Below are 21,046 nucleotides of genomic sequence, written 5' to 3'. Positions count from 1 at the left end.
AAAAGAGAAATGGAGGGGAATTTATAGATTAAAAGAACTATCAATCAAATGCAATGTGTGGACCTTATTTGCCAAGTTGAAACTGAATCTAATCAAGCCTTTAAAGTTAACTTCCATTTATGAGAAATAAGGGAAATAAAGGAAAAAGTTAACGGACATCACAAGGAAGTGAACTAACTAATCCAGAACTTTGGACTGCACAAGAAAGTGACCAGGTTTCTAGAGTTAATGGCATGAGGATAAAAAAAGGAGGGGGACTGCTCTAAACTATGAGTTTAAGGACAAAATAATCAAATGTAATATACAGAACTTAATTAGATCCTGATTTGAAGAAACCAACTATAAATATACATTTGTGAGACAATCAGTAAAATTTGAAAATTTGTCAAGTATTAGATGAAACCAAGAAACTCCTAATTTTGTTAGGTGTGACAATGACTTCATGGCTATTTACGAAAATATCTGCGTATTTTAGAGATGCATAATGAACTATGTAGAAATAAAATGACATGATTGGATTTGGCTTAAAATAATTCAGAACAAAGAAAAAAGAAGGAAAAAAGGGAAGATAGGAAATAAGTATGGCAGAATCTTGATAAATGCTAAGTAACAGGTATAGACAGTTCCTATAATTCAAAACTTATATATGTTTTGAATTTTTCATAAAATTGAGAAATGAAAAAATTAACATGGCATGTTAAAATTTCCTTTCCCTGAAATTAAAAAAAAATGTATTTATATATATTTAGATAGTTACTGTTAAAGTATCTCTCTGTCATTAGTTTCCTAACTCAACTTGTATAATGAATTCTAGTTTTAAAAGGCATTATATCCCTATAAATTAGAAGGTTTTCGTTTCTGCAAACCTTCTGTATGCTTTTACAATTTCATGAAGAGATAAATGAATGGCTTGACAAAAAGGAATGATCACTTAACAATAAATCATACCCAAAGCTACTGTAAATTCAGTTTACAGTCATTTCATATAAAAAATCAGGGTCTGTTTGTTTTTTCCCTTTTCAGCAAATACGACTCTAAAGAATATTTGACAATACCACTGTCATTTGCTTGGTATTTATTTTACTTAAATATTTTAAATAAGGCAGAAAACTCTTCTTTAGCCCAATGGTACTAATTGTTTTTGCTGTCTCTCTTCTCTCTCACAGTTTTCAACCAAACAACCATCCACAGACTACACTCAAAAGACAGCCAAGTTAACTTACAGTACAGTGGCTAGACATCTCTAACCTCTCAAATTCTGTCTAGGAGGAACTACTGGGACTCATTTTTAATTCTAGTAATCAGCAAACAAACATTAAAAAAAAAAAAAAAAAAGAAGAAGAAAGAAAATAAAATCTGCCACTATACTCTTCCAGGCATCACATGTAGAAAAAATATCTATTCTTCCTATTTAACGTCTACAAAATGTCCACTGCATTCAAGAAAGCAAAACCTTTGACATTATATTCTTCTATTCCTCACATGCTTTTATGTTACTTAAAATACGGAAGACAGTGCTTGAGAGGAAGCAAGAAACTCCATGCTGGAGTGCAAGTTCAATTATATTCACCAATTAATTAAATATTATTTCAGTAAATCAGCTATCTATCCTTGATGGACTGAACTGAACAATGAAGTGTAAGGCTGCCTTACTCAGTTTGAGTTTGGGAGAAGCCATGTCATCATCATCAGGCAGTGGGCCCAGCTCTTTCCTTTTATCCTTGAGTAACTTCTCCAGGATGTGCGCATCATTGTACACCTATATTTAATTACAAATATAATTAAAATTATTTTTCTAAAAAGCTTTCTACTGAAGTATAATATACATCCATAAATAAGTTTTAAAAACATAAGTTAGGATAGTTGAGAACTAAAGAAGTAAAGCCTGAGATCACTACAGAGCAACAAAATCACATCTCCGTGGGGTGGGCCTCAGCCTCAACTGGTTTGTTGTTTAAAGTTTTCCAGGTGACTCTAATGTGCACCCATGCAGGCTAAAGTTTGAGAACTACTGTACTAGAATCATTCCAAGTTTTTGCAGAAGTTCTGAAATATATTTACATGTGTTGTTTCTTTATAAATTTCTCTTGCACTGGACCCTCAAGGTAGCAGACTTAGCTCAATGGAAATTAAAAATTAAAAAGATCTGATAGTTGCAGAGAAACATCTCAAACATTAGAAGGGATTTAACACCAGTGTGCATTCACAGCCTGGAATCTGATCTGTGAAAAGCAACAATCCCTGCTGAGGCTCTCTCTCTATGAAGACTGGGCCAAAGGTGGTAACACAGAGCCAAGGACAAGGTTACGCACCCAATTGTTTCGCCCCCATAGCTGCCTCCTCCCCCTCCCCCCACAAAGGCTCTCCTCCCTGACTGCCCCCAGAGCAGAGGGGCTGAGAGAATAACTGACCTCTCTTCTTTGGCAACCTCTCTTTTTTTTTTTTTTTTTTTTGTGGTATGCGGGCCTTCCTCTGTTGTGGCCTCTCCCGTTGCGGAGCACAGGCTCCGGACGCGCAGGCTCATTGGCCATGGCTCACGGGCCCAGCCGCTCCGCGGCATGTGGGATCTTCCCAGACCGGGGCGCGAACCCGGTTCCCCCGCATTGGCAGGCGGACGCGCAACCACTGCGCCACCAGGGAAGCCCGGCAACCTCTCTTAAGGGTGGCTTTTTTCTTTATCAGTGGCAGACAAGTGGCACATTGGCCAATGACAGAGGACACTGTAAACCCCTATGACAGAGAGAACCATTTCTTTGATCACAAGCACCCTCAGTGCCTACTTTATTTTATATTGAAATGTAATAGTATAAGAAAGGAAATATACAATTTGAAAATGTACTTTTATTTCTGGGAGATTTAAAGTAGACAAAGAAAACTCAGAAAAGATCTATGTACCCCCAATACATGTTCACGGCAGCATTATTTACAACAGCCAAGATAAGGAAACAATCTAAGCATCCATCAATCGATGAATGGATAAAGAAAATGTCACACGCACACAGGAATATTATTCAGGCATAAAAAAAATGAAATCTTGCCATTTGCGACAACGTGGATGAATCTTGAGGGCATTATGCTAAGTGAAATAAGTTAAGATGGAGAAAGACAAATACTGTATGATCTCACTTATATGGAATCTAAAAACATCGCCCACCCAAAAAAAACCCAAGCTCATAGATATGGAGAACAGGTTGGTGGCTGCCTGAGGTGGGGGTGGGGGATGGGCAAAATGAATGAAGGAGGTCAAAGGTACAAGCTTCCAGTTATAAAATAAATAAGTCATGGGGATGTAATGTACGGTGACTATAGTTAATAATACTGTATTGCATATTTGAAAGTTGCTAAGAGAATAGATCTCAAAAGTTCTTATCACAAGAAAAAAAATTTGTAACTACATATGGTGATGGATGTTAACTAGACTTACTGCAATGATCATTTTGCAATACATATATAAATATCAAATCTCTATGTTGTACACTTGAAACATGTCACTTATACCTCAATTAAAAAAATTAAGTAAAGGACATGAAATAGAAAAAAATATGAAAGGAAAAATGTATCTTAGCTTTACTGACAACTGAAAATCAAGATGCTTCATAACAAAATAAATTATTCAAAGGTGCATTACTGGGAATATCCTGATATTTATATAATTATACAATTTTCTGGACTATCCTTAGAGAAGTATGGCTACTGAGGATAGTAATAATAATGATGATGAAAGATTTTATTGTCCTTGGCTTTCATTTGAGTGTTTGAATACCAGGCACTGTGCTACATGCTCTGTAAATATTATCTCATTTAAATCCTATAATAACCCTGATGCAAGTACTGCTATTATCTCCACTTTACAGATGAGGCTCAGAAAAGATAATTTACTTACACAGGGACTGGCAGAGCAGGATTCAAATCTAGGATGTCAGATTACACTTGATGCTCTGAACCCATGGATATGGAACCCATGGGATTCACAGGGTCGACTGTACTATGCCATTTTATATAAGAGACTTGAGCATCTGTGGATTTTGGTATCTGCAGGGATCCTGGAACCAACTCCCCACCCCTGAGACTGAGGGACAACTGTACAGAGTATAAACCTGTAACCTTTGTAGTGTCCTGCCTCCCATTTTAAATAATTAAGAAAAGACAAAATATTAAGCTAGTCACTGAGAAGAGCAACCTAAGTTAGGCCTCTAGACCTGGTCTCTCAAGATCAAAAGAAAATGTACCTACTCCAGGATTCCCACACGTCCTCACCTGGGAGCCCTCCTCGTTGTAGTGCCTGGCATTCCGGAACATCAGCTTCATGTCTTCTATCATTCCCTCCTCCCCTGCATATTTGTCATTGCGGATGTTATGTTCAATTATTTTCAAGTCCATTGGCTCCAAGATGATTTTATAATAATCAGGATAGTCCTTTTTGGATGGTTTAACCATAAATAGATCACAAAGTCTTCTGCCTGAACCTGGCTCACGAGCTTCAAGAACAACATTGAACAAGATTTTCATTCGCTGCTTTCTAATGTTCTTTTTACTGTTGAGGGGCGAGGGAGAAAAGGGGGAAAATGAGAACAGGTTCAGTTTTCTTGATATAAGGATGAACACGAAATAAAACAAATTAATATTGTGGGCAGGTGCTTCATAATGTATTGATTATGTATGGCACAAACACAGTAAACATGCTGGAAGCTATAAGCAAATATTAGGAAATTTTTCAAAATAGTTAAAACATAGTGACTCTGGCAGGAGCACCCCCCAAGAACACCAGACAAACGTGTTTAGAATATTTATGAAATGCAATGCTTGAAAAAAGATCTTGTCTAATGCCAAAGAAAATGAAATTCTGTTATCAATTGAAATATATTTTTTAAGAACAGAGCAAAAGTGGAATAAAACTGCTGATTCCCTACTAACAGTTCTCCCTTAAACAAACACAAAGAGAAGTGTCCCATCTCCTATGACAACCACTCCTGAACATCTGCATATCCTGAGGGGATGATGTGAGAGGAAGAACTCTCTCAGTCCAGGACTTTAGCAAGTCAATAATAAAAGGGGAATGCAGGACAAAGCTCCAACATCACAGAGCTCCACATCTGAGCAGAGATTAGAACACAGATGACTTTAGCCTTCAAGAAGGCTCTAAAGAAAAATTTCAGAACCTGAATTTGATATCACAGAATTTGGTAACTGGTCTAATAACTGAAATTTACTGCTTTAGGACTTGTAACACTTATAGTATCCTTTCTCCATTTGTATCATTCACTTCAAGAGAGTGATATGTAACTGGTTTCCAGCCTCAAAGGCAAGCAAAACTTTTGTCATTAGGGTCAAACAATCTTCTCTGAACTAATCCAGTTTTGTTATTTTGTTTACATTTTTCCAGATCCTTATATTGCCTTTGAGACCGACACCCACAGGCCCATTACTTTTAATCTGACTGCCAGAAAAAACTCAGAGCTAAACTTCATATGCTTGTTGTTTTTTGTTTGTTTGTTTGTTTGTTTTGCGTTACGCGGGCCTCTCACAGCTGTGGCCCCTCCCGTTGCGGAGCACAGACTCCGGATACGCAGGCTCAGCGGCCATGGCTCACGGGCCCAGCCGCCCCACAGCACGTGGGATCTTCCCGGACCGGGGCACGAACCCGTGTCCCCTGCATCGGCAGGCGGACTCTCAATCACTGCGCCACCAGGGAAGCCCCATATTCTTTTATAACTGTATTAGCTTGGGTGGCTGGTATATTTACTTTATCCTTTTCCAATATGATGTTGAACCTTATATCCACACTTTTGAAAGTAACTTTGAAAGACAGCTACCATATTTCCCTATGTGATACTTTCTGGTTACTGTTTTCAATGTCACTTTGATTTTTAAGATTCTTCTTTGAACCCCTCTATTCATCCTCTCTTCCTCCTTCAGACTAGTAACTATAAACAGTTTGTTCACTCGTCCCTATTTTGGGAAAGGTGCATAAAATTAAATCCCAGACCTTGTAATTGGCATACTCATTCTTTTTTAATTAGCATCTGTGACGATACTTCGATAAAATACCTCTTAAGGGGGTTCAAAACCAAGGTTGTTTATCATTACGCACTTAAGGGTGCCGTACTTAAAGGGATGTCAATTCAGGTCACAGACACATAATAAATATACAGTTTTAGAAGTTTACAGGAGATGGGCCATAATTGGTTCTGTGCTAAAATCAGTATATTACAGCAATTTTCCAATAAATGAAAGTCAAGAGAAATGGGTGCTTTTTCTAATTTGCACAAAGATTATGAGCTAGTAGGGGCTTCGCTCTGAATCCCTGATTTTCCAGGACCACCACCTGACCCCTTAACCCAGCCTAAAACACTGAAACCAATGTCACTTTTTGCTTCTCTTAGTTTATCACCAAGTCCTAGAGGACCTCCATAGCACTTCTAGATCTGATCTTTCTTTTTAATTTTTCATGCCATGGTGTTAGTCCTAACCTTCATAGTTTGTGGCTGACCACTTTCTCAAATGTCCTCATCATTATTCTTCCTATGAAGCTATTATTTATTATGTATTTGTATTTGGATATACACACAAGATTCCTATTTATAGTTACAGCTAACACTTCTACCACATGCCAGGGACTGTGCTAAGCACTATCATTTAATCTTCAAACTCTGAGAACCAGGTACAATTATTATCCCAACTTTGCAGATATAAAAACAGAGGCTTAGAGACTCAAGTGAATACCTAAGGCCATAAAGTGACTAATCAGAACTGAGACTTGAATCAGCTGATAATCACCAGACTGCTTTTATCATGCAAGTGGATGATAAAAAGTTAGCTCTTACCAAGGGCCTCTCTAATCAAAGTCAACCCTGTTCACAGGCTTCAAAGTCTCCCAGCATTTAACTCCCTGGCCCTAGACCTTCAGTGGTGCCTGCTGTGAAGCTAAGTAAACCCAAAGGTTCTTTCTTTTACAAGGTTTTCTATATTTCATCTTCAAGTCTTCAAGGACTTTTTTACTCACCTTTTTAAGGAGTTTCCCAGACTAGTAACATCTGACTAAAAACAAAATGAAATCTACCATGTCTTGATGCCAGCAGGATACTGCCAGAAAATAATCAGAGTACATTTAGTGAGTACTCACTGCATCCAGGCCCAGTTCCATGGGCTTTAAACATACTAAGCAATCAGGTCTTCACAGCAATCCTATACAGGTAATGTCATCAACTCCTTTTTCAGATGAGGAAATTGAGATGAGGCTCAGAACACAGCTGATAAGAACAACTGGGATTTGAACTTGGGCAGTAAGGCTCTAGAGCTCGGGGTTATAACACTACTCCACGATGCCCCACATTTCTATTTCTTCTACTACTACCCAGAACCAGTGCCATATACTATGAATGATATAAAAGAAATACAATCCATTGTCTTTTCCTTAAGTTTACGATCTAACTAAGAAAACTTTTCTTAAGGAAAATATTAGGAAGAAGATAATAATACAGTAATTTTGTAGAGTGGACTACATATGGAAGCAACATAAAGATAACTTTAGAACATCTAACTTTTAAGAAAAAGCATGAGAGGGAAATCACATTTCCTAAAGCTATTTGGGCAATCACACAACACTTCCATACAATTATACAACTGTGTACCTTAAACAATTATTTTACTACAGCGATCACACATAAGTTCATTTGTTTTTAACCTGCCTCTTTTCCTGGCCAATAAATTCCTGGCAGGTAGAGGTGATGACTAAACGTTCTCCTTTATGACCTGTGAGCAGAGTCTGGTGTTCTGCAAACAACTGACACTCCATGAATGCCAGATGGCAAAGGTGAAGATAAAAGCACCACACAATGATTACTAGGACCATAACATGGCAACTTATGGGCTGTTTTTAAAAATCATAAGTAACATGCAAAAGAATGGATGCTTTTAAAGAAATAAAACATGGACAAGATCAGAGACTGAAGAATGTATTTATGCTCAAGAAGCACTAACCCAATGCTTAGGTGCCAACATAGACTGACATCACTTGGATTGTCAACACTGATTATGATCCCTCCACCATCCCCCAATCTGTAAAAGACAATCAGCACCCGCCAGCCCCTGGACACTGGCAATGCTACCATATTCTCAGCCTCTCTACCTCTGCTGCAGAAGCACAGCCACAATGACTGCTGTGCGGGCTTACTGCCCCTGGCAAAGCTGGCAACAAATTACAGCTCCTGAATATACCTAGGCTAATTCTCATTTTATTAACTATACTTCTAAACTATACTGCTTTCTTTACTCATAAAATAAACTGGCATCCAAATAAAAACCATTATTCACATGCTTAAGACTGCACTTTTCACCTAATCAGTACTGACCATGCCATAAAAGTTATACTTTAAAAAATATGTTTATGCATAAAAAAGGACTGCACACCTGGATAGCCTCCTGAGACCCAACATCTCACTGTCAAGAGTGTTCCTGGGAAAGCAGAAACAAACATTACATGTGAAGAGAAACAAAACAAGCAACATTGGAGGTCATGTACAAACCAAATATGGTTGAGAAAAAAGAGGATTATTCAATCCAAAGGATAAAAGGTTTTAAGAATACTTGGAATATTTCAACATGGAAGATAGCAGGTGGATTTCTGGGTAGAGGGTTTGGGGAGAAGAATACATTCCCAGAATGAAGAGAACATATCCGCAGTAATTTTTCTCACAATCTTTGATATGAAAAAAATAAGGCAAAGACAGAATCATACACAATACTTAGGAGTCAAGTCAAGTGGTACTTGAAAACTTGGCCCTGACTTCTCTGGATAAGCTTAATTTAACCTACCAGGCTGTCATGTTTGCCTGAATTCTGGAGAAGTCTGTTTCTTATTACCAAAACCTCTTAACATAACTACCTTCTAAAAGGCTGGTTATGTTATTTCCTTTGTCACAGTCCAAAGTATAGGACTTGCTTCTGTCAACCTCTTTATTTTTATTTTATTTTGTTTTTTTTTGCGGTACGTGGGCCTCTCACTGTTGTGGCCCCTCCCATTGCAGAGCACAGGCTCCGGACACACAGGCTCAGCGGCCATGGCTCACAGGCCTAGTCGCTCCACGGCATGTGGGATCTTCCCGGACCAGGGCACGAACCTGTGTCCCCTGCATCGGCAGGAGGACTCTCAACCACTGTGCCACCAGGGAAGCCCTGTCAACCTCTTAATGTGTGCTCATGCCTGTATTTCAAATCCAGATGTTATTTTATTGCTTTAGCTATGATTTATATTTGTTCTTCTCTTACTTGTATTTTTCACTTCATTAAACAAAACACTTCCTAAGAAACCTGTGCACAAAAAGACTTTTTGTCTAAAGTGGGATTTTATTATTTCAAGAACATATAATGCTTTTCTTTTTATGGGAGGTTTTAGAACAATAACTTTCATTTAATCTATTTGGGTTGTCCCACAAAGTACAAGCCACAGATATGTTTTTAAGGCTCTGGCCTGGGCTAATGTGTCCTTGGAACTGTTTTCTTAACACTCAACTAGTTTAAGATCTCTCTTTTCATTCAGTGTTGGCACTAACTGTACCATCACTTTTGCCTCCATTACCTTCTTTTGCCTGAGAAGTTTTTATCTTTGATTGGTGACTGATCTGGAAAACACAGGTGATGCTGTAGTAGTTATATAATTACACTCAAAGATGTTCTTGATTTGATGCCTCTGATCTGGTTTCACATTTTTCCTCCGTTGTCCCTGGTATAACAAGGAATTAAGAACTTGGAAGGATGAAATTCATAGGCCAGTAATGGAGGAGACTCAAATCTCAGGGCACACCAATCAATTTAGTTACCTTGGCACAGCATAGCAAAGTTATTTTCAAAGCTAAAAATAATTTCCCAAATGCTATTTATAGGGAAAGACAAGACAGCCTGTCTTTTCTAAACCACTTTTTAAAATCCTCAGGTCTCAGTGGATCTACTAATACATGAACAGAACTGTATTAATAGTTACTAATGATTTCTTCACTCAATTTTGAATCTGTCAAGCCCTGCTATTAGTGATGGAGCTTATTCCTTGTTTAAGGTATCCTCCCTGCTGTTACAAAGATGGTGAGACAGTTAAGGCTGAGGAAGAATACGGTGTTCCACAAAGATCAGGCCAGAGAAACTCCATGTGGGAGGCGCAGACAAAAGAGATGGCCTTGCATGATTCTTTACAGGAGTCCAGCTTCAGAATCTCACAGTAAGGCCCCCCTCCATAAAACCCGTGAGAAAAAGGAAGGGTTAGGGAAGTTGACAAAAAGGTTAGAAAGAAAAGAAAACCAAATATCTAGTTTAACCTTTTATGAACTACAGGAAGTTATGACTTGGTATTTTACAATCTGACATCCTTAAAATGGCAAATAAAGATCAGATTAACAAGGAAAAACAAACGGGTAAGAATAATGACTTACTTCACTACAGTGGTAGTACTGATTTTTTTCGGTAATTCACCATGTAGAAATTACCTAAATTAGATTTAAGGGGCATTCTTAAATGCCACATTAAAACAAAATAACCTGGACAGCAAAAAGAATAACATGTTTTGCCAAGCTACGTTAGTAGTTATTTTTATCTATGTTATCTAAAGCCAATATGGTACCAAAAAAGCACTAATCATACAATTTACAAATGAATTTTTAAATGTTATAAAATAGTTAAAGCTTATAAGATAATTCATACTTGACAGCTTAAAGAAACATTTTTCTGCCCTTAAATCTAAAACAAAATAAAAAGAAACTGAGAAGATAAGATGTCTCCAGCTATAAGAACAGTATCTACCTTTTTCTTTTGGCACTACCAGTATCAGAGGTTGCTGAAGAAATAGTATCTACCTTTTTCTTTTGGCACTACCAGTATCAGAGGTTGCTGAAGAAATCATGCTGTCTCCATCCTCAATGTCATCTCTCCTGGCAAGCTCCTTCTTCTTTGTCTAAAACAGAGCAGACCCCGGGAGTCAAGCTCACTCTGCCAAACACTTCTAGAATATACAAATATTAAAAGACCCACGGCCTCAGATGCGCTCCAAGGTGTGCTCTCAGAAAGGATTCAATAAACTCATGGACACTGTACAATGATTAATTAGCCTTAAGATGTCCCTTCTCCTAGGACCAACGCTACCTTAACAGAAACAGAGTCTAGAACCAAAGAAATAAAACCTAAATGACAGAGTATCATCTGTGATTAGAGGGAAACTTCCTGACATCCCTAAAATTACTCCCCAGTGACAAATCCCTCCTTCTTCCACTCACAAAGTTAAACCAGTCTAAACTATTATTTCTACTCTACATGGTCCTGAAAACTCTTAAAAACATATTCAGCGGTACTTGTGGCTGAAATGAATGACGTGATATTGCTGGAGGGAAATCACATATCTTAAAAGAACACACTCAAAATGTGTAAAACTATTTCAATTATACATACAACAACTTAGCAAAACCAAGAAATCATACCTGCATGACTTGCTGCAGTTTTAGAACTCGCTTGTAGATGGCTGAGTTGGGAACATTATAGCGTTTGGCATTTTCAAACATTAAATTCAGATCACACTCCAAATGATCTAAAGTTTCATATTCTTGATTCTTTAGCTTTGTTCTGTGAAAGACAAACACATGGCTAGAATCTTCCATTATGAAAATTATGAAACACACTTCCTGAAAGTCCAGCGCAAAAATCCTGACAAGCACTACAAGGTATCTTTACCAGTGATACTGATTAGAGGCCTAGAAGTGACAATTTCAAAATACATAGTGAAGAGGCAAAAGCACCATTTAGACAATATGACAATTTAACTGAAAATCCAAAAGAATAAAACACTACAAGAAGTAATAAGAGAACATAGTAAGGTGGTCAATTACAAAGCAAACATATTAGCAAAAATCCTAAGAGAAAAATCCTGTTAGTGGCTAACATGTAAACCCTAGGAAGAGATAAAAATCAGGGAGGTTTTAAGCTACCTTAATGAAGAATCATGGTGATCTACATATTTTAGAAAATAAGAGGCCATTCCACTTGATGAGGGTTAAAGAAAAGAGAAAGTACTGGCAACTCCATGAAGGAGCGTTTCGAATAATACACATTTAACCTCCAGGCGAGTTGCACAGGGGCAATGAAGAGCGGTCCTTTTTGTTTTTTCGCTTCGCTGCGCGGCTTGGGGGATCTCAGTTCCCCAACCAGGGATTGAACCCGACCCCGGAAAGCGCTGAGTCCTAACCACTGGACCACTGAGGAATTCCCTGAAGAGCAGTCTTAAGATGATAAATGAGAGGCAGATATGTCAGAGTCCCTTCACTACTCCTCCTCCAATACAAACATTTGTAATTAATTCCAATGGTTTAATATTGAGGTTTTTACTTACCCTAAGTCTTAAGAATTCCGATAGCTGTCTCAGACACTAAGGCTATTACTAACACCAACTCTCAAAAAGTCCCTATACAAAGTAAGGCTTATGTTAGAAAAGTCGAACTTGGAAGAAGGTTGCAGGCAGGTGACTGGGCTGGCTGAGGATTTGCCTTCTTTTGAACTAATCTACTTAATTAGACTGAATTTTAAAAGACTGAGGGAAAAAAGAAACTAAGGACAAAAATCAATCAATTAAAAAGGAACCTCTTGGGCTTCCCTGGTGGCACAGTGGTTGAGAGTCTGCCTGCCGATGCAGGGGACACGGGTTCATGCCCTGGTCCGGGAAGATCCCACATGCCGCAGAGCGGCTAGGCCCGTGAGCCATGGCCGCTGAGCCTGTGTGCCCGGAGCCTGTGCTCCGAAACGGGAGAGGCCACAACAGTGAGAGGCCCGCGTACTGCAAAAAAAAAAAAAAAAAAAAAAAAGAAAAAAAAGGAACCTCTTAACATCTACAAGACTGTCACCATCCTTTCCAAGGAAAAGAGTACAAAAAACAAATTTCTAGTCCATTTTCTTAATGAAAGGCAGCCTTAATTTCCATGTTATTTTTATTTTATTTTTTGGCCATGCCACACAGCATGCGGGATCTTTAGTTCCCCGACCAGGGATCGAACCCGTGCCCCTGCAATGGAAGTGCCAACTCTTAATCACTGGACCACCAGGGAAGTCCCTCCATGTTATTTTTAAGAAGGTCAAATAAACTAATTTTCTATAACCTACTCGTGTACAAAACCTCCAAAGTTTGGATTAAATAAAAACACCATAAAACTTTACTGATCAAATAAGAAGAACAGATGTTACAAATGCAAAACCACAAAACATACGTTAGGCAACTTTATTCCTAGAATCCAGCAAGTACAAGGATTTTAATTCCGACTGTACGGAAAGTTAGTTATCTGCCATGAAAACATCATTTAAACACCAGCTTACTCTGACCTTGCCCATTTAAGATAATTTTACTTGCGTCTTGCCTCTATCTGGGTATACTACAAAACCTAACCCACATTGTAAGAGTCACAAAACAACATATTTTATAACATTATTTATTTCCTACTATTGTTAATATTGTGGTGGTTCAAGTATTTTGTCTGGCTGAATTCCCAATGATCATTTTAACATTTTCTAAACAGAAAAGGGAAACCACGATGAACCATCTCTCATGTATTGTTTCAGCTAATGAGTTCTCTAAGAGCTGACAATGCTTATTCTAGAGGTTTAACTACAGATACAAAATTTAAATGCAGATAAACTGTTGTAATTAAAATATTGATAAAAGGTATAAGAAGAGAAATTCTTGCACAGTTTTAAGAAAACGAACAGTTAAATTCTGAGCTGCATGACTTTTTATAATTCATAATCTGACACAAAAATGCCTAGCTGGGACATCTTTTATTTGCCTCTTGACTCTACTGCAGTACAAAGAACATCATTCGTAGTTAATCAAATTTATTTCTCACTTTTATATAGGAGTGATATTTAAGCACACTTTAGACATGTGAAAAACATTTTTACCTTTATTATCTTTATCCATTTTAGAAAGGAAGATACATGTGCAGGCTCAATCACAAGAAAATAGATTTATACTGAGTAATGTAGAAGATATCTTACCTGATCTGTTGTAGTGATATGGGCATTTTAATTTGCTGATAATAATCAGGGTATTTTTTCTTTGAAGGCAAATGGAAAAAAGGTTCAGCTATTAGCTGCCCTTGGTTATTCCGACAGCTCCTAACTGTGTCGTAAAGCTGATAAAAAGGATTTGAAACATCCATAAATGAAGTAATGCTCTCTGCTTCCGACTCTCCTTCTTCATAACGTGCAGCTACAAAGACATAAAAGATATTTATAAGGGACAGCAGAAACTAACACAACACTGTAAAGCAATTATACTCCAATAAAGATGTTTAAAAAAAAAGATATTTATAAGGGGAAGAAACAAACATCTTTTTAAGCTCGTTTAACAACCTTCCAGATTATGCTACATATGTTTGAGAATACTGTGTTTTATATGTTTGAGAATACTTGTTTTAAAAGAATAGTCTCTAGGCTTCATAAAGGCGCTGTTAGTAATGCTTAGTAAAATTGTATGTTTACTCACAGAAATGTTACACAGAAATAGAATAGAATGTTACATAGTACAAGTTATACCATCTTTAAAAGGTTACAAAATAGTTTCTCTGCCATCTTCTGAGACTCCTTGCTTATGTGTGCTTGGACAAGAAAAGGAGCAAGTAGCCATTCTCAGATCTCAGAACTAAAGTGACAGCATGTAGCTTAGGATAGTATAAATGTAGACGGGGCTGATACTGACAGATTTGATTTAGCTTTAAGTTTCTTTGACTTTGCCCCACTGATCTATAGCATCCCTTAGGAATGATGTTTTCCTTTACAGAGAAAATTTTCAGGTAGAAGCTAATCATAAGAAAACCAAAACAAAACGTGTAATCACTTCTATAGAAATACAAAATATATTGCTCATTTCTCTGAACTCTTAAACAGTATATAACGACCTGATTTAAATGTTTTCTTAAGGGATCAGGAAAACCAAAATCACTATGTGCTCCCATGTAAGTATGATAATCACTTATTAAGTACTTAGTTATTTATTAAGAGCTTGGTAAGCACCACCCTCAGGTAATCCTAACATCACCACACAGAACAGGTATTGTCATTTCTTTTCCAAACGAGAAAACTGGGCATGAGGAGCTGATGAGTGGCCCAAGTCAGCTAGCCTGTAAAGCAGCTGAGAAGGGATTTGGATTTAGTCATGGAGCTAGAAGGAAAGACAGAATTTGAAACTATGTAATCTTTTCTGACTCCATTACCTCGAATCTTTTCATAAAGCTCTTGCACATCTTTTATTGAATTTAAACCTAGGTATATGTTTTATTGCTACTATAAACTGTATCTTTTTAAAAAATTACATTTTCTTTTTATGGCTGATTCCAAAAATGAAGGAGATTTTTTTTTCTTTTCTCTTTTTTTTTGGCTGTGCTGGGTCTTCGTTGCTGCGCGCGGGCTTTTCTCTAGTAGCGGCGAGCTGGAGCTACTCTTCCTTGCCATGCGCGGGCTTCTCATTGCGGTGGCTTCTCTTGTGGAGCAGGGTTCTAGGCGCGCGGGCTTCAGTTGCAGCATGTGGGCTCAGTAGCTGCGGCACGCAGGCCCCAGAGCACGTGGGCTTCAGTAGTTGTGGCACACAGGCTTAGTAGTTGTGGCGTGCGGGCTCAGTAGTTGTGGCGCACAGGCTTAGCTGCCCTGCAGCATGTGGGATCTTCCTGGACCAGGGACTGACCCCATGTCCCCTACATTGGGAGACGGATTCTTAACCACTGGACCACCAGGGAAGTTCGAAGTAGATTTTTGTATAATAATCTTACATTAGCATTTTATTATTCTTATTATTTCTAATAATTTATCTGTAGTTTTTTAACTAGAAAACTCAAAAAATAATCTATCAACTGCAATCCTTATAAATCCTTCTTTTCTGATCCTTATAACTTCACTGTTATCAGTATATGCTGGCTAGTACTTTGACCAAGAGGTAACAACATTCTTAACTTTCTTATGGTAGGGGGAATGCTACAAATACTTCTCCAATGAAAATGGAGATGCCCTGTATCAAGTTAGGAAAGATTCCCTTCTATTCTTAGCTTGCTAAGCTTTTATCATGAATGGGAACTGAAGCATTAATCAAATGCATTTGCTAAGCCAATAGTATGGTTTTGCTCCTTTAATCTACCAATGTAGTGAATAATACTTTTTTCTAATGTTGAACTAACCTAGTATTCCTGGAATAAACCCAACTGTGTTATCATGTATTATCTTCCACATATACTGCTAGATACAGTGTGTTTATATTTTGTTTAGTTTTGGTTTTAGATCAGATTCAAAGAATGAATTGGGGAGCTCTTTTTTATTCACTGTTGTGGTTTATGTATAATTCTGTTCCTTGAATGTTTGGCCTGGTGTTTTCTATGCAGGAGTATTTGTAATTAGTAATTTAATTTCTTTAATGGTGATATAACCAATCACCCTTTTTATTCTTGAATCAGTTTTTAGGCATTTATCATTTTCTAGGAATTTATCCATTTCATCTAAATTTTCAAATTTATTTGCATTATGCTATTCTTACATTCTTTTTTTATTCTCTGTATGCTCCCCCTTTCCCCTAATATTTTTTATTTGTGCCTTCTGTTTCTTTCTTGATAATCTCACTACAGATTTACCTATTTTATTAACCGCTGTAACAGAAAAACTTTGACTTTATTGATCTTTTCCATTATAGATTTCATTTCTAATGAATTAACTTCTGCTCTTTATCTTCTTTGTTCTAACATCTCTGCTCTTATTATTTACTTATGTTGGATGCTTATTAGTTCACTGACTTTCAGCTGCTTTTCTTTCTAAACAGAAGCAGTCAGACCTGTAAATTTCCTTCTGAAGTATCACTGTAACTGCATCCCCACTGTTTTGATATGTATTATTTTCAGTATTGTTATTGTTCAGTTTCAAGTAATTAAACTTCTATTATAATTACTCCTTTTAAAAACTGTAGGGCTTCCCTGGTGGCGCAGTGGTTGAGAGTCCGCCTGCCGACGCAGGGGACACGGGTACGTGCCCCGGTCCGGGAGGATCCCACATGCCGCGGAGCGGCTAGGCCCGTGAGCCATGGCCGCTGAGCCTGTGTGTCCGGAGCCTGTGCTCCGCAACGGGAGAGGCCACAACAGTGAGAGGCCCATGTACCACAAAAAAAAAAAAAAAAAAATTGTATCTTTGGGACTTCCCTGGTGGTCCAGTCGGTAAGACTCTGTGCTTCCAATGCAGGGGCCCGGGTTTGACCCCTGGTCAGGGAACTAGCATGCATGCATGCCACAACTAAGAGCCTGCATCCCACAACTAACAGCCTGCATGCTGTAGCGAAAATCTGCGTGCTGTAACTAAGACCCAGAGCAGCCAAAATAAATAAATAAATATTTTAAAAAATTAATATCTTTTCATTATTGGTTGCTGTCATAGCTGCATTGTGCTCAGAAACATGGTCTGTATAATACTCGATCTTTCAAATTTGTTGAAATTTGTTTCATGGCTAAGTACATGGTCAATTTTTGTAATATTCCATGTGAACCAGGGAAGAACATGTATTCTCTAATTGTAGAATACTTGTCTGTCATAACCATCTTGTTGTGGTAGGCTGAATAATAGGTCCCCACATACAACCATGTCCTAATCCACAGAACCTGTGAAATTACCTTATATGGCAAAAGAAACTTTGCAGATATGATTGAGAGGAATTTTGAGTGTGGGAGATTATCCTGGATTAATCTCTGGGCACTAAACATAATCACAAGGGTCTTTATCAAAGGCAGGCAAGAAGGTCAAAGGAGGAAAGAGATGGGGTGACAGATGCAGACTGGAGTGCTGTGTTCTGAATGGAGAGGAAAGGACCATGGAATACAGGTAGCTCTAGAAACTGGAAAAGGCAAGGAAGTGTATTATCCCCTAAAGCCTCCAGAAGGAACACTAGCCTGCCAACAACCTGATTTTAGACTTCTGACATCCAGAACTGAAGAGAATAAATTTGTGTGGTGTTAAGCCAGTTAAGTCTGTGGTAATTTGTTTTGTTTTAGCAGCAACAGGGAACAAATACACTTGTGAGGAAGTGTATTCATGTCTTCTCTGTCTTCACTGTTTTGGCTGTTTATCTAGCAATTGAGAGAAGCAGGCTCCCACTCTAAGGGCAATGTTTTCACTTTCTCCAAGAAGTTCCATCTGTTTGTTTCATGTATTTTGAGCCCTTTTATAATTTATCTTTCTCATGCAATAAACCTTTTATCATTATGAGGTGAATCCATTTTATCTTTGGAAATGTATTGTTTGAAAGTCTATTTTAAGAGAAGTCAATGTAACTACCCTTTGGTTATTATTTGCCAGGTATATCTTTTTCCATCCTTTGACATTCAACTTTCCAGTACACAGTTTTATATTGAAGATGTATCTCTTGTAACTAGCATATAACCTGATTTTTTAAATATACAATCTGGAACTGTCTTAATTGGAAAATTTAGGCCACTAACACTGATTTCTGATATAATCTTTGGAGTTGTTTTTCTCTATTCATCCCACTTTTTCTATGTTTCCTTTTGCCTTCTTGCCTTATTTTGTGTTGGTGGGAGAAGACTGCAAGCTTTATCTGTTTATTCTTTTTCTATTGCTCACTTCATTCCTCTTCTTACAGTGACTGTGGATGGGTGCTCTTCTCCACCTCCTTCTCCACCCCCTTAGGGACATGCAGTGTGGTTTGCCTCTAAAACAAATCACCTCAAGAGGCCAGGCCACACTTTGAATTCTTATGCCTTCTTTCCATCAGCTCTTTCTTGTTGCTCCAAGATCATGAGTTATCCTTTCTTTGCTATTTTCACTGTACCTACCCCTAAGTTGTTTCCAGGAGCAGGAAGTAGAAAACCAAACATATTAAAACCTCAACTAAATTAAGGATAAACAGGTTCTGAATAACAGCCTGAAGGATCTACTACATACAAAGTTCGTTGGCATCTACTTTGTTTTCTTAATACCTGAGGTTACTAAATTAAGAATCCTCTTGTGACAAAGGTACTATTTATTAGGAAAAAAAAACAATAAATGCTTTTTAAGAATTTTGTAAGTGGTATGGTCTTCCTTCAATCTGTTATACTACTATAAGGTTAATGAAGTAACCAAATGTTAGAAGGAAACCTAAACATAACATGTGTGTCACTTTTACAGTTAGCACAAAACAAAGATAATGAAGAGATAAATTTTCTTTCAATTTTTGATAAGGCCCGATTTAAGTTAAAAAAAATTTAATTCTGTAGATGTGTCAAAAAATTAAATTCATACTCCAGCAGTCTAGAGTAATTATGTAATTCTATAGACTTGGGACTTCTCTGGTGGCACAGTGGTTAAGAATCCGCCTGCCAGTGCAGGGGACATGAGTTTGAGCCCTGGTCCAGGAAGATCTCACATGCCGCGGAGCAACTAAGCCCGTGCACCACAACTACTGAGGCTGCGCTCTACAGCCTGTGAGCCACAACTACTGAGCCCCCGGCGCGCCTAGAGCCCATGCTCCACAAGAGAAGCCACCGCAATGAGAAGTCCGAGCACCCCAGTGAAGAGTAGCCCCTGCTCGCCACAACTAGAGAAAGCCCACACACAGCACCAAAGACCCAACGCAGCCAAAAATAAATAAATAAATAAATTTATTTAAAAAAAAAAAAAAAAAAAAAAGAAATTCCATAGACTTAGTAGAAAAAATCTCATGTCACACCTGATTATAAAATCAAGAGAGTAATTTCATAAAATGAATTTTATATCTACATATAAAATATATTTACAGTAAAATAAAAAATATTATATCACAGGAGAAAGACAATGAAATCAAATATACCTCTACAGCTGTTCTTTATTACTATTTTACGAACTGTGTACTTCTACACGGATTCCTAGTACCCAGTGCCCTTTGTTTCACTTGTTTAAATGAGAATGCTGCTCTGATCATAATTCACAGCTATCTTTAAATCATAAGCTCTAGGTGAGAAAAAATTATAGTCTACTGAAAACATAAGCCTGGAAATCTAAGATGATGTGAATGTCTCCCTGGGATTTCCTGATGGTGTCACTAGCACTCACTATCATCATAGGTTTGAAACCAGAATCTGCTAAGGCTATCAAACTAATTGATTTTGCACAAGTATTTATTTACTTTGATACATGCTTTAACATGAAATAAAGTAGTAATAAGCTCTTGATAAGTTTGCCAACCAAGAGTGCAATTAAAATGTAACAAAACAGGTATGTACTCCAAAAACAGACAAACTCCCAGCCAGACCAAAATAACTATAATTTTCCTTAACCAGAAGGATCCACTGAGACGCCACTTGACTAGTCACAACTTAATGCCTACCAGCTAAAGCAGCATCCTCTTCACTTTCTGAGCCATACTGAAGTGCCATGGTAATTGCTGATAAACGACCCCCTTGGACGGCTCTTTTATTACTACAAAGAAAAACAAGCAATTAGACGGCAGGGAAAGATGTTATAATAATTTGGTTACTTTATAGGAAGTAGGATCTGTTAACAAGGCATTCACATCAAAGAAAGAGTTTCTATTCAACTGCCTCCTCAATTTACTTTGTACTTTTTATATTCCCCACAATCAATCTTAGTCAAGATGACTAATTTTTTTCTCTTAGAAAAGAGACAGTGGTGGTAGAAAGCCTAAAGCAGGCTACTTGCAATTTGTTTTTTACTTAAATGCAGCACTACTCCTTTTTTAATGAAAAATAAAGATTCATTCACAGTTGCTGGTTAATTCTAAACATGCTCAGATTTTACAATGAAAACAAATTCTATTATGAACACAAAATCTTTCAGCATTTCACCTCACGTTTTACTGGTAATATTAAACTCTACCTGACAAACAACTTCCGCTTAAGTGTTTTCTCAGAGGCGAGGTCAGGCCTACTATACCTTTTAAGTAAGATATTTGACAACAAATTCTCATAATAACCCAACTACACCCAAAAATATTACTTCAAGATAGTCATCAAGAAAATGCTAGCATGCTTATCCTCATAAACATGGGTCAGCTCTCAGACTAAAC

General features: G+C 37.6%; 1 protein-coding gene across 21 annotated transcripts in view; it reads right to left on the bottom strand.

The window, feature by feature from the left end:
• Positions 1-21,046, bottom strand: part of PBRM1 (polybromo 1) — a 101,951-nt gene that overhangs the window by 51,637 nt on the left and 29,268 nt on the right. For 12 of the 21 annotated variants that reach the window (XM_055079844.1, XM_007116595.4, XM_055079851.1 and 9 more), the window contains 7 exons: positions 20,348-20,439; positions 14,017-14,230; positions 11,460-11,601; positions 10,842-10,939; positions 8,410-8,454; positions 4,258-4,534; positions 1,654-1,759 (listed from right to left, as the gene is read on the bottom strand). In XM_055079844.1, coding sequence (XP_054935819.1) covers positions 1,654-1,759; positions 4,258-4,534; positions 8,410-8,454; positions 10,842-10,939; positions 11,460-11,601; positions 14,017-14,230; positions 20,348-20,439 — 974 coding nt within the window. The remainder of the gene's footprint in view (positions 1-1,653; positions 1,760-4,257; positions 4,535-8,409; positions 8,455-10,841; positions 10,940-11,459; positions 11,602-14,016; positions 14,231-20,347; positions 20,440-21,046) is intronic. The other 9 variants (XM_055079847.1, XM_028479021.2, XM_055079853.1 and 6 more) reach the window with 1 other exon arrangement.

This window comes from Physeter macrocephalus, chromosome 18 (assembly GCF_002837175.3).
Source record: "Physeter macrocephalus isolate SW-GA chromosome 18, ASM283717v5, whole genome shotgun sequence".
Lineage (NCBI taxonomy): Eukaryota > Metazoa > Chordata > Mammalia > Artiodactyla > Physeteridae > Physeter > Physeter macrocephalus.
Note: the sequence above shows the minus strand (reverse complement) of the source record. Positions and strands in the feature narration are given on the sequence as shown.